The sequence below is a fragment of the Vicia villosa genome, linkage group LG6 (genome assembly GCF_029867415.1).
Source record: "Vicia villosa cultivar HV-30 ecotype Madison, WI linkage group LG6, Vvil1.0, whole genome shotgun sequence".
In the NCBI taxonomy this organism is placed as follows: Eukaryota; Viridiplantae; Streptophyta; class Magnoliopsida; order Fabales; family Fabaceae; genus Vicia; species Vicia villosa.
The window spans coordinates 12,441,748-12,456,288 of NC_081185.1; the positions used below are offsets into that span (position 1 = coordinate 12,441,748).

At 35.7% G+C, this 14,541-nt stretch overlaps 1 protein-coding gene across 1 annotated transcript; it reads left to right on the top strand.

The window, feature by feature from the left end:
• Window positions 1-4,764: 4,764 nt before the first annotated feature.
• Window positions 4,765-6,575, top strand: LOC131611234 (putative receptor-like protein kinase At5g39000). Its single transcript, XM_058883321.1, has 3 exons — window positions 4,765-4,970; window positions 5,125-5,849; window positions 5,956-6,575. The coding sequence occupies exons 2-3, from the start codon at window positions 5,225-5,227 to the stop codon at window positions 6,342-6,344; spliced, it is 1,014 nt and encodes a 337-aa protein (XP_058739304.1). The 5' UTR covers window positions 4,765-4,970; window positions 5,125-5,224; the 3' UTR covers window positions 6,345-6,575.
• Window positions 6,576-14,541: the final 7,966 nt, after the last annotated feature.

Consider the following 14,541-nt stretch of genomic DNA (forward strand, 5'->3'; position numbering starts at 1 on the left):
TGGCCATGGGAGATCTGATATGTTTCTGTTATAGCATGGTGTGGCAGAGAATGGCGCGGGATGGTGAATCGTTGTCGGCGGAGCCTAGGCAGCTGTCCTACCTGGCCGGACACTGGTTACGCCACAATATATATATATATATATATATATATATATATATATATATATATATATATATATATATATATATATATATATATATATATATATATATCGGAACTCTGAAAAAGAAGCTAGTAAATGAGAAAGTATTTTCAAGCTACCAATATATAATATTAAGGAGTAGATAAATTTTCATAAGGAGCAATAGTAAAAAGGTAAAAATAAAAAGGAAAGTTCTAGTAAGAAGTAAAAGCAAGGCGAAAGAAGTAGTTGAAAAGGAGGAGAAGGGGAAAATAGATAAGAGATTATGCATGATGCAAAAAATACAAAGAAAAAGTAGAAGCAAAATTACGGTTTCACATTATACAAAAGGCACCTTACCCTCACTTGAATAAGAAAGACGAAAAAGGATAAAAAATTAATAAATTAATGGAAAGTTTTACCTTGCTTTAAGTAAACATCACTTTTGGAGAGATAACAAAGAAACATGATGAAACTGATTTAACATGATCCATAAATCTTCCCTAAGAAAATTATAAAATATTCTCATAAAGGGGAAAGAAAAACCATCTAGGCCAAGACTCTTATTTCCAACACTATGGGAGCCAACACCATATAACTTCCAAAAAGTAAAAGGTGTTGTTAGAGAAAGGTTATCCTCATCAAAAAGAGTCCGAAAGACTACAACAACAAGGCAAGGTCAAGCAACATTTGGCTCTTAAAATATATCTGAGAAATAGTTAAAACTTTTTGCCTAATATGAGACTCCCCATCAATCCAACTATCATTAACCTTCTAGGCTATAGTTGAATTTCTCTTTCCCCTACTCTTGACAGAAGCATGAAAGATACCAGAGTTAGAATATCCTTCATTAAATCATCTAGATTTCGATCTCTAGGACACCTGAGAATCTTGTATCGTTAAAAGATCAAAGCTCCACAATAGTTTTATATCTAACCTCAGTCTCCTCCTCATATAAAGCTATCTAATTTATAAATGAATCCAAATTTATAACATTTTCACTTAAATTCTCTATCCAGAAATCTATATTTTCAAGCAATTGTTTATTTCAAACTTATACGGGTCATGTCACGTGACACGGGCTAATCATATCAGCCTCTGGTGCATCATATGGGGGTGGTTCTTTGGGGAGAACACAATCCATATAATGGGACACATATTGGTCATTTTTACCTCTGATTTTTTGTATTGGAAGTTGTCTTTTGTGCGGTATTTGGCCCTTGTTCGTCCTAAATCGCTACATAATTTTTTTATTGGCTGAAAACATGAAAACAAAGCAATAGTGCATAAAAATTAAATTTAACAATAAAAAGCACAAGAAAAGCAATATAAAGCAAGCTAGAAAACACATACATTTACCCACCTATCAACATCATTGCCTCCATAAGTCGTCGGACGTTCATACACTATCGTTTTATTTTTCCGAAAAACTCCACATTATTTATCGAAATCGATTTACATGAAAAAATGGGAAAGAAATGAAGAAGAATGAAGAGAAAAATAGAACTTGCAATAAGAAAGCAATATTAACGCAAGAGAGGGAGAAGGTAAGAAGATTAAAAAAATGGGTTTTTGAGTTTGGTTCAAAGCTTTTTAAAGAGAGCTGTGAAGAAAGAAACGTGTGCTTGTGACTTTTTCTTTTCCTCGAGCGACCTTTCTTCTATCCTATGTACTCCATTTAAGACTTGTTACTACGATTAACATTGAAGCAAAAAATATTGGTAAATTGGAAAATACGTATTAATTAAGATTTTTTAACCATTAGTAAAATTAAGTATGTTTAGTAAAAATATCCTTGTTTGATTTAATCTAAAATGTTAAGGATTTAAAAAGGGTTTAGATTGAAAATTATCAACATGTGATTTTATTTAGATAGAACATAGAAGAATAAAATTAGGAGAAAAAGAAAGAACTTAGGGTTTGAGAATACTAACCTATATAGATTGGTTTGATATTGGTGGTGTGGTGGTTTTTGTAGTGGCGTGAGGAGAGAGAGAGATACTAAGGCGCAGGCGTGAGCGGAGAGAGATACCAAGGCATAATTTTTATAGTGGTGCAGTAGTATTTGCAGCTACTTATTTTTTTTATGCTTTACGGTTTTTGCATACCAAGGCGCGGTTTTGAGATGTCAATCATTTTATTAGGTTATGTTTTCCTATTTTTCCTACGTGTTCCTTAATTTTGGGAGATGGCGGTTATATCAATCATCACAACCCTAAAAGTGTTAGTTTGGTTTCTCTCTTTACCAACACGTTACTTAATTTTTGTGGAAGGTGGTTATATCAACCGTCACAACCCATTTTTAGGGCGTTTGAGCATAAAATTTATGCAAAACATTTTTCTTATTTCCATCGTTTTATGCAATTTTGGGGGAAGGAGATTTATCAATCGTCGCAACCCCCTTTTTAGGACAATTGAGCATAAAACCGTCATAAAAGTTATGTTTATTCTTAAAAACCAAAAGGAGGTTTTCTAAAGCAACCATGGAAACAGTTATAATAACATGAAGAGGGTAGGTGGTTCTTATTGAATCGTCACAACCTTTGCATCGCAAAACCATTTTTTCTTATAGTGATTATGGCCACCGAAAGGATATTGACGAAGATGAAAGAAGTTACAGACACAGAAGAACTCTCAAGATTCACGACTGACGAAAAGGGGAATGTTAACTCTAGATCACTTATTATATATCCTCAAACAAAGAAAACCGTCTCGCCTTAGATTATTCCAAACACTCGAATATCTTGTATATGAGGACATCATTGCTGTCAGACTTAGGGATAAAGGTCGATACCCCTATGCGAAACATTTTCAATCAAGAGGAAAATATTTAATTTGCATATTCTCAATGTTATTGATGTCCCATCAAGGCTTTTCCACTTTCTTCTAGTAGAGGACGAACTATGTTCGTGCATGAAAAAACCCTCATTTTAATGAGTATGAACAAGAGTTTCGGGGAATTGTCCTAGGCCTCTCGCAAGGTCCATGATGTAAGCCCCAAAAATAACCATTTCATATAAAGACACATGGAACAAGTGACCTTGCTCCAATCGAAGGAAGACACATGATTCCGACCCGTAATACATTTCCCACCGTTGGATCTAATCAAAATGACCACTCGCATAGGATGGCAGATCATACAACAACCGTGTTAGTTGCTCACATTATATAAAGCTCATCAAGTACCATTTCTGATACTTTTTCATTTTCACACACGAACTTAATTTTTACTCATTCATTGATTTGAGAATTGTAGTTCTAATCTTGAAAGTCCAACTCCGGTATGCCGTAGTAGAAAGTCACTCAGTCGCATCTAAATTTTATCTCTCCGAATCTTCATCTATTTTAGTTTCCATGTATCACATATCACTATTGTATGGAAGCAAATTTATCTCACAAGTGATAAGCCTAGAACCAAGTCATCGTGCCTTCGGAAGATGCACCCTTTCTTAAGAAATTACAATGGACAATCAAACGAGAATGAGTAAGTTATATGAGAACGTGAAAATTTAATAACAATCATTGGATATATATTTAATGGTTGAGATTAAAAGATATTTTTAAAATTTGATTAATGATTTCTGATCTTACCGGGCAGATCAGATGGCCGACAACAAAGAAGGCTTGGTATCCGGAACGGTTGGGAGAGGAAAAATGGTTGTACCTGCAAGGCACTCCGATGCCAAAGTAAGTATGTGATCCACAAGGTACAACAAAGTGAGAGATTTTGGGGGTAAGAAAAAGGTTACCTTGCCCTCTGGGATTAGAGGACTATTTATAGGGTATCCCTAAGCGAATTTGGATCCTCTTTCCAAGGCGTGGATTTAGGTAACGCAAGAGCTGGCCGCTTATCGGGCACGAGGCTCTCTCGTGGTCGGTTGTCTTTGGTGTTTGCCCGGAATGGGCAGGGGGAGGCTGTCACGCGCGTGTTTAGGATGCCTTGGGCCGAAGGCTGGATTGGCCCAATAAGGATGATTGGGCCGGTCAAGAACAATTTTTATTTCGTCTTAATGACACATGATTTAATGAAAATAACAATTTAATCTCAACCTTTCCTTTTTAAATGTAGGCTTAATTGCAACTTTAGTCCCTCTATTTTGTCTTTTTCTTGATTTTGATCCCTTTATTTTAAAAACCACTATTTTAGTCCCCTTTTTAAGTTTTCTGTGTAACTTTCGTCCCCATATTTTGTTTTTTTTTTTTTTGCAAAATTAGTCATTATTTTTGTCCTCTTTTCAACAGAAAACTCAAAAAGAGGACCATAATTATGGTTTTAAAAATGAGAGATCAAAATCGTAAAATAAAATAAAGGAACCAAAGTTCCAATTAAACCTTAAATAAAATAGTTGTTATTTCAATGATTGATATTTCTTCCTCTCATCTCTCATTTAGAAATGCTCTCACTTGATATACTCCCTATATATATATATATATATATATATATATATATATATATTCCGATGCCCCGCAATGACTTACATGATTTTTTGTGTTTGATTTTGTGTGTGATTCTAAAGCAAATAGATAAAACTGACTCAGAGAATGTGTTGATAACACACTTATTATGTGTAACAATTTAATTTATTTTATATAAACTCATTATAGGATGTGTTTGAAGATGAGGTGTTTGGTGAGTGCTGATGTAAGCACTTTTTCCCCATCCTACCTAACTATATAGTACGTTGAAGAAGGAGTAGACAAACAAATGAAGTCAAAATTGAAGATTGAAGCTCTTCTCCATTTTGCATAAGGAACTTTCATTTCATTCTACCGATCATGGTGCCAAAATAATCTGTATCATTCATCAGCGACCAAAGCAATTCAAGATTGATTCATTCATCTTGCAGGTAAATTTATGTTCTTCATTTAAATTGATAAACCTTTTGTTGTTCACAATCATATTCCTTTTGTTGGATAGAAAGAACATTCATAAATTCTAGGTTAAGTACATAACAATTCATCAGTTTTAGCTTAGAAAATAATTTGTTACTTATAATTCAGCAAATACTAGCAATCTAGGCTAGATTGTTATGCAAATCTGAAATCTGAATCTGAACATTGATTATCATTGGATATCAAACAACAATCTCGAGTCCGAAACATGCTTGGAAATTACTCAAAGCATAAAAGTTCATCCAAGAAAAAATATCCTGCATTTATAGAAGAGCTATGCCGTCAATTTTCGCTGGAAGATGTTAGGAGATCAACCAATAACTTCGACGAAGAACGAATAATTGGAGGAACAGAATTCAATATAGTGTACAAAGGCTATCTCAACCATAACGGCGAAACTGACTATCCAATAGCATTGAAGCGGATGAGAAATATTGTCTTCGATGAATGGAAGTTCAAGAAAGAAGTTGAACTCAACTGCCAGCTTCGTCATCCGAATTTGACATCCTTTATAGGTTTCTGTGATCAAAAGGATGAGAGAATTCTCGTGTATGAATACATGTTGAATGGATCTGTCTATGATCACTTGCGTTTAAGGAATAATGAATCACTCTCATGGAAGAAAAGACTTGAAATATGCATCGGAGCTGCAAAAGGACTACACTACCTTCATTCTGGAGCAAAGCGCGCGATTTTTCACTGTGACATAAAGCCTCAAAACATTCTCTTAGACAAGGGTATGGTAGCAAAGCTCTCCCATCTTGGATTTTCCATCCAAGAGAAGGTCTCTAAATCAAAATATAAACCAATTAAAGCTAGCACCCTAATTTATGGTAATTTCTTTTCTTTTACTTTTACGGTTAACACTCAAATTGTTGTGCACTTGTGGTATAAAAGAGTATAAACTACTACATGTATCATAAATGGTTTTGTTGACAGGTACATTTGGTTACACGGCGCCAGAGTGTGTCCGAACCAATGTTTTCACCGAAAAATGCGATGTATATTCCTTTGGTATGGTTCTACTTGAAGTAGCATGCACAAACTACAAGAGTAGCATCTTTGATAAGATGGTAAAGTTAGAGAACACGAACCGGTTCTTAGATGAGTCGATTAATGCAGGTAGCTTCTTGGAAAGGTTCTCAGCTGATGAGATTATTGATCCTATTCTTATGAGATCGATTGCACCTCGCTGTTTGGAAGTGTTTGTGGATATCATGCAGAGATGCTTGAAGTATGACCCAAATGAAAGACCATCAATGGGCGAGGTTGAGGTTGAACTTGAGCATGCTCTGGCATTGCATGAGGAAGCAGATTGTTGTAGATAGTTTATTACTTCTTTGTTTCTGGATGATAGATAAACTGATTACCATATCTTTGGATTGCAATGGATCTTGTAAAGCTTGCTCAAATACCTTATTTGTTTCCAAGGCTCTTTGTTCATGATCCTTGGAACTTTGAAGTTCTTGCGTCTTCGTGATACTTAAATCTTTAGATTCTTTATTGTCTAAAACTATGTAATCAAATTTTGATGATAAAGTGGGCGTAACATTTTTTTCTATTACATGCAGTTTATATTTTTTCAGCTGGATTGTGCTCAATGCATCCTCCTAGTTTGGTCAATTTATTAGGATATTGTGACCACAAAAACGAGAAAATTCCAATGGTTCTCTCTATACTCGCCTTCATCGTATACATAGCAGCATGAAAGTTGATAGGCTAAAGATATGTATTGGAGCAGCAAGTGGACTACACTATCTTCATACTAGAACCAAACGCACCATCATTCATGATCACATTCAATCTTATAAAATTTTGATGGATAGTAATATGGTGCCTAAACTCTCAGACTTTTGGAATTCTTTGCATGAACCTTTGTGTAGTAACAAATAAGTGTGATGTTTACTCCTTTGATATAGTTCTACTAGAAGTGTGGTATGTTGGCAAAAGATAGAAAATGTTAAGAGGCATAGGCTCCCAACAGAGGATAATGTTGATGAGAATATCAAAGGCAAGATTGCACCAGAATATTGGCAAGTATTTTTGGATGTAACAGAAAGACGTTTGAAGTATGATCCAAATGAACGGCCAACAATAGGTGAAGTCGAGGTTCAACTTGAAATTGCTCTGTCATTGCCGGAAGAAGTGGATCATTACAAGAACATCAATGTTGATGATCATTATACATTATCATCTAAAACTACTATTGATGGAATCGTTGTTCAATACTATGCAGAATTTATGACAAAACATGAAGTTCAAACCAAGATTTCATGTGTTATAAATTAAAGGCCTTTTTACTTATATTTTTAAAGAGTCAATAAGGTTAGCGTTTCATATCGGAACTAGAATTGGTGTTGATTGGTGATGTAGAACTTTAGAATCGGCGATGTTGATCTTCGGTACGGTGGCGAGGGGGTGGACTTACAAAGTCAGAAATTCAACTCCCAAGTCAGTCACTAAGTTCAAGATGATTATTGCAAAAAGTAGAGATTAGAAAAGTGTATCTTGACTCTTACATGTGTTAACTATATACCTTGGATCATCTCTATTGGATTATGTATGATTGGGCCTTCTCATTAGGCCTTTAGCCGACCTAGAATAGTTGCTCCCAAGGCTTATAGGGTGTGTATTAGTGGGGAAATCATTCAAAGTCGTGGTCGACACCTAGTTATCATGTTCGACCAAGTAAGGAGTAGGAAGGTCATGGAGCAATTACAAAAATAAAGGGGGAACAAGTGCATTAAATGTTTTCCCATCATTGAAACATCTTGTTAGTTTTTCCAAACACGTGACTTTAGCCTCGTAGGTTAGGGCATGGCGCTTTCCTCTAGGAACATAGAGTGCACTTGAGTTCGTTCGCATTTCCTAGGTGAAATCTAGCCATTGATTTGTAACTTCCTGTTTTCCCTTGATCTGGCTCGTAGCATGCCCTCCATTAAATAAAGGTCTCTTTAATTTTGGGAGAACTTTCTCCATTCATGAGAGTCAGTTTCTATTTACAAAAGTTATTTCTTCCCTTCTAAGGAGTGTTTCTTTGAGAGCTTTCCTTTCCCATAAAAAACTTTTTTTTTCCAACATTTAACATTCACCTTCTTCGTCACACTCTACTCCCTCCAGAACCCTTCTTACCATGTGCTTTTTTTTTTTTACATAAATTTTAGTATTTACTTTATCATGGCCAATATAAATGACCATCCCATTAGTTGGTATAGTGATATTGGGAGTAGCGATTTTCCTCCTTTAGTTAGGGCACAAGCGTCCTCCAGTTTAGATTCTAATTGTCTTATTAATAATCACTCAGTTCTTGTTGTTATATGTGTATCTGATGATTATTAATAAAAAATGCTTTATGTCTATTTTTAGGTAGGGAAACTTCCTTTAAGGAGTCTTCCTTTGACACTCTTTTTTTGATGAGGACGTGGGAGGTGATCATAGTCACTTTTATGCTTGCATCATCTGAAATTGCAGGAGCTTCATCTTATCCCGCTTTGAGTAACCTAGAGATATAGGTCGCGACTTTGAATAGGGAAAAAGTATGAAATATCATTAAGGCTTACAATGCTATTTACGACTAAGATATGAGTGATACTAATATTAAGGATCATCTGACGCATGGGGCTCAGTTGGAGGGCATCTCTTGGCTTAAATCATTTGAGATCTTTCAAGATGATGAGATAAATCTAAAAGGAGCCGCGTCAGTGGAGCAGGCTGATGCAAACAAATATAGATGGCTGGACTTTGATATAGTAGAAGCTACTTCATTTTTAAGTGATCTCGTGGTCGTGAGTGCGGCTAATACTGTAGTCCGCCTCTCTTCAGAATGGTCGTTCTTCCATGTAAAATAAGCCAAATTTGTCTTTTAGCAGCACCCCTACGAAAGCGCTTTTAGGAAAAAGCGCTGGTATAGGTTTCGCTAAAAACAAAATTAAAAAAACACGCAAAAAAGCACTCTTATAGGGGGGTTACGAAAGCGCTTTCAAAAAGCGCTGGTAAAGGGACGGGTACGAAAGCGCTTTTCAAAAGCGCTCTTATAGGTGGGTTATGAAAGCGCTTTCAAAAGCGCTGCTATAGGGGGTTGGGTACAAGACCGCTTTTACCCTAAAAAGCACTGGTATAGCCATGTGTACTAAGGCGCTTTTCAAAAGCGCTTTCATAGATGTTTTAAAATTAAAATTTCTAAAAACAAAATTAGACAGAACGCGCGTTTTCCCCAATCCCTAATTCCCTCTTTCTCTCATAGAACCCAGAATTTTGTCGTTGGAGAAGAAGATCAACACCTTCGTTGCCACCGTCTTCGTTGCCACCATTCTAAATCAGAAAATCGTGAGCCACCGGAGAAGAAGACTCAATATATCGTTTGGTTCTGTTGTTGAGGAAGAAGATTCACCATCTCAGCTACGTTAGATGTATATTTCTTAAGGATTCTCATTGTTATTACTGTTGTTGTGGTTCTGTTGTCTTTGTTGTGGTTCTGTTGTAGTTCAGTGTTGTTGTCAGTACTCCAGTAGTTTTGTTGAAAGATTGCAATGTGCATTCACAAGTTGTTTGTGAAAATGCCTCAACAACTTTATACATGTTATAAATTTGATTATATAACAAGGAATCATGTTATTTTTGAATGAACATTGAGGAAATTAGACATGTTTATGATTTAGTACAAATGACTTGTCATGCCTCAACAGCTTATTTTGAAAAATTGTACTTTTATTTCTCTATGATCAATACATTGAGCTCTTGGTAAACAGCTCTATCATTAGTTTGAATACATATTAATATAATATTATGCTATAGCCTATAAGAAACTGAACAATCTATAAAACTAGACCAATGCTTTGCACAATTCGTACTAATATTTGCAATACTTGCCACTGTAAAACCAATGAAACAATTCACAACCAGCCCTTTTAATCTTAACAGCCTTCTTGCATGTGTAAGAGGCAAAGAACCATGGACACTTCAAAGTAGTTGCTGCACTATTGTTCAAGTCTATAGTTTAAAATCTAAATTCTAAAAGAATATTCATTTGAATAACTCTTGTAGTGTTAGCTCTTGATGAAATGTATTAACGAATTTTGAAGTGCACCCTTACATATCTAAAAGCTTCAAGTTATGAATTTTAAAAATTGACAATCAACATCTTATTTAATAGAAGTCTACCATCTCTACCTTATTCCTAAATTTATGATTAATTTATGCCATATGTTTCTATATTTTATTTGAGTCTTAAGGACAAATTTTCAGACTTCTCAATGGACAACTTGTTCCCAAATTTATGATTAACTTTATTTGTTGTTTCTTTTATTTAAGTTCTTGATTCTTGAGTAATATTATGCTAGCTGCATGACTTATTCTATGTGGTTAATTAAGTGGATAGCTTGTATATGTTCATAAAAATTTATATGTGGTTGTGTTGATAATTGGTGAGTACTGTAGCATGTTCGTGCGATTTTGGCTCGACCTTTCGAGCATTCCATGTGTAAATTCGATGTTGTCCCGTATTTTGTTTTGCTCGTACAATGTGACTTAATTTCAACTTAATGCATACTTGACTTCTATACTGTCATATTAATATGTTCATGAAGCTTTTATCTTGATCATATTTATATTGACCATTGACATTGTTTTAACACCTAAAGCCTTTAATGATAGTGTGATGGTATCGTATTTGCTCGCTTTTGCGACAACTTTTTGTGTGCTTTCTCGTTAGACATTAATGCTGCCCGTTATGAAAATACATGCTAAATTGTTGTTTTCTCATGAGATATAATTGCTCCACCTTGATTTCTCCATTTGTATGACTCGACTATGATTTGTGGTCGTTTTCACGACGATGTTTTGACATGCGTAGTTGATGCCCCGGTTTCTAAGTAGGTGTTAAACTTTGATTTACCTTGCGGTACTATGTATCTAGATTTGCTATAACATCTGGGTGATGATTAGTTTGGTTTCAGATCATTTTCTTAGCCATGTTATGTCATTCATTTTGTTCCCGTAGTGCTGTCCCATCTGGATTCATTGTATAAAAGAGGCTCGTAATCAATTATATATATTCGTAGGATGTATATAAGGCTAATTGTTCTAAATTTTATTTTTCAGGGGATATTAAATATTTTTTAAAAGAACATCACTAGAGACATCAGATTAGCTTACGGTGTGTGGTTCCAGAAGTTTCTGAATTTCTCTAAAGGTAATTAGTTATTCGTTTACTATAGTTTCTCTAAAGGTAATTAGTTATTCTTTTGCTATAGTTTTTGAATCTCTTTCGTCAAAGTAATTAGTTGTGATTTGAATGAACTGCTATGATGGATCCTTTGCAGTTTAATTAGTTGCTTACTTCTCCACTTTAATTAGTCGCACTTTAATTAGTTCCTCTTCATTTGACAGATTATTGCTAACAAGATAGTCCAAGAGGGATACATTTTCGGCGTGTAGGACCTCGTCAAAAGGTATGTTTCCACACGTGTGAGAATTTACCGGTTTAGATATATTTCATATTGGCATGTTTCTAGAGTTTGAATTATAGTAATCATTCCCGAATAGTTATGCATAGCGTCTGATCCCAAAAGTGGGGGATAGTGATGCATAGCGGCCGATCCCAAAATTTAAATTTTCCAAAATGACCATGAATACCTTAAAAAGTAGAAGGGGACTGAATACTAATAGTTTATTTTTAGATTATATTAAGTAATAATCATTATTCCGACATGTGGAATATTCTTGATGTCAATTTCGTTAATCGTTAAGTGATGAACTTACTAACTTTATGAATTGAATTCGCTATAGGGGTTACTTGTGAAGAGTGAAAGTTTCATCGTTTTTGTTTAGCTTAATTAAGACATGGATAAGACATGGATGAATTCAAATCGATTGTCGAAAGAGTACGAGAAAGGGGTATGAGAATTCGTTAAGTTTGCGGTTGCGCACGCCGAAGACCCGATTCGAATGGCGTGTCCTTGCTTGGGTTGCTGTTAGGGGGTAAGGTTGACGGGAATCAGTTGGCATCGCATTTACTACGGTTTGGAATTGATAGAAGTTATACATGTTGGACAATGCATGGTGAGAAAAGTAACGGGAATGTTCAGTCGAGGTGTAATACAAAGTATGCTTCAAACGACGATTGTACAGACACATATGATTATGATCGAGTCGAAGAGATTGCAAAAGCGCTTGAAGAAGATCTTGAGGATTGTCCCAAAATGTTCGAGAGGTTGGTAAGCGATGCAGAGAAACCGTTGTATGATGGTTGTACAAAATTCACAAGATTGTCTGCGGTGTTAAAGTTGTACAACTTAAAGGCGGACAATGGATTGTCAGATAAAAGTTTCTCAGAGTTATTAGTCCTTATGAAAGATATGCTACCAGATGATAATGTTCTTCCCAATCGAACGTATGAGGCCAAAAAGATGTTGCCCTCTATTGGCATGAGCTATGATAAGATACATGCATGTCCAAACGATTGCGTTTTGTTTCGAAACGAGTATGCAGCATTGAATGAGTGTCCTAAATGCGGTGCCCCTCGATATAAGAAAAAGTTGTCTCCGGCCAAAGTCTTATGGTATTTTCCTATAATTCCGAGATTTAGACGCATGTATCGTAGTGAAACCGATTCAAGACAATTGACTTGGCATGCAGATGAAAGAATTATTGATGGAAAGTTGCGACATCCGGCAGACTCACCACAGTGGATGAAAGTTGATACTGATTATCCTGAATTTGGAAAAGAAGCAAGAAACCTTCGCTTGTCATTGTCTACTGATGGAATGAACCCGCATGGTATTCAAAGTATCTCGCATAGCACATGGCCTGTGATTCTTATGATTTATAACCTACCTCCGTGGCTATGTATGAAGCGTAAGTACATGATGTTATCTATGCTAATTTCTGGGCCTAAACAACCAGGGAATGACATAGACGTATACTTGGCACCCTTAATCGAAGATTTAAAGTTTTTGTGGGAGAACGGTGTGGAGGTTTACGATGGGTATAGGAAAGAAAATTTCAACTTGAGGGTGATGTTGTTTGGAACAATTAATGATTTTCCAGCATACGGAAATCTATCCGGGTATAGCAATAAAGGTCAAAAAGCGTGTCTTGTTTGTGAAGATGAAACCGATACGACACGATTGGATCTTTGTCAGAAGAATGTCTTTCTCGGCCATCGTAGATTCTTAAATTCTAATCATCACTACCATGGGTGGAGAAAAGCATTCAATGGAAAGGCCGAACATCGTACAGCCCCGCCTTTTTTGTCAGGTGATCAAATTTTTGAAAAGGTGAAAGATGTGAGCACTCAGTTTGGCAAGCCTTTTGCACATTCACTCTTCAAGGGTGGGTGGAAGAAGAAGTCAATTTTTTTTGAACTTCCATATTGGAAGTCATTGTACGTAAGACATTTCCTGGATGTTATGCATATTGAAAAAAATGTATTTGACAACGTTATAGGTACGTTACTCAATATACAAGGAAAGTCTAAGGATGGCCTTAACATAAGGAAGGACATGGTAAACATGGGAATGAGAACTGAATTGGGACCCGTGACGAAAGGAAGACGAACATATCTGCCACCTGTTGTTTACAAGGAAAGTCTAAGGATGGCCTTAACTGAATTGGAAACCTCACTTCCAGTACATGTGTTGTGGAAGGAAGCTCGTGTGGGCAAGAATCGAGCTGTCGATCCCGATGTTCAAAGAGTTTATGCTGAATGTGTAAGTATAACACTGTGTCTTTAATTAAATCAAATGTTTTTTAATATATAATTGATTTTTTATCTCCACTAATAATTATTGAAATGTAAATGAATTACAGGAGACCTTGTCGCAATCGGTATCCACCAGTGAGGACCAGGATGATAGGAGCGTACTTAGTAGAGCACTAGATGCTCTTGAGTATCCCGGTCGGGTGAGGGGTAAAGGTCATGGTGTGACTCCAACCGCTTTTTACAAGCATTCTAGGAGAAGAAATCCTACCAATGAAGAAGTGTTGCAAAAATTGCAGGAATTGCAAGCACAAGTCTCTGAATTGCAAAGAGATAAAAATATCTATATGAGAGAAAAGTGCAATACTTCATCGGTGAAAGAAACTAGTGATAAAGCTAGTATCAACTGTCAAAGAAAACTTCCCGAGGTAATTATAAATTTTTTTTCCTTACAAATTGTTCTATTTTATTAATGATAATGACTTTATATTTACTATTGTTTTAGGGCATTTCATCTTGCCAACTATACTTATCGTCACCGAATTATCGCCTAGTTGGCAAGGGAAAAGTGCACAACACTTTGGGAGATTTACTTCACCATAGACCGCTCCCGGATGGACACCTGAAAGTATCAGTTGATGTTGTATTAGATCATGAATCATTTAGTTTTCGAATGTCAATTCTGCACCGTTACGTTAATTATTTTTTACATTTTAATTTTAGACTGCTCCTACAAAACCCGCAATTAAGGGTAAAGGGATTTTACAGGAGGAGGAGTCTGTTGCATCACTAAAAGAGGTACAATTAAGGTGTTAATATATATTTTG

Excerpts from the sequence above, each read along its gene's own strand:
- LOC131611234 (XM_058883321.1), top strand. The coding sequence starts at position 5,225 with ATGCTTGGAAATTACTCAAAGCATAAAAGTTCATCCAAGAAAAAATAT. Across the intron at positions 5,850-5,955 it reads AGCTAGCACCCTAATTTATG|GTACATTTGGTTACACGGCG; the intron begins GTAATTTCTTTT and ends TTTTGTTGACAG.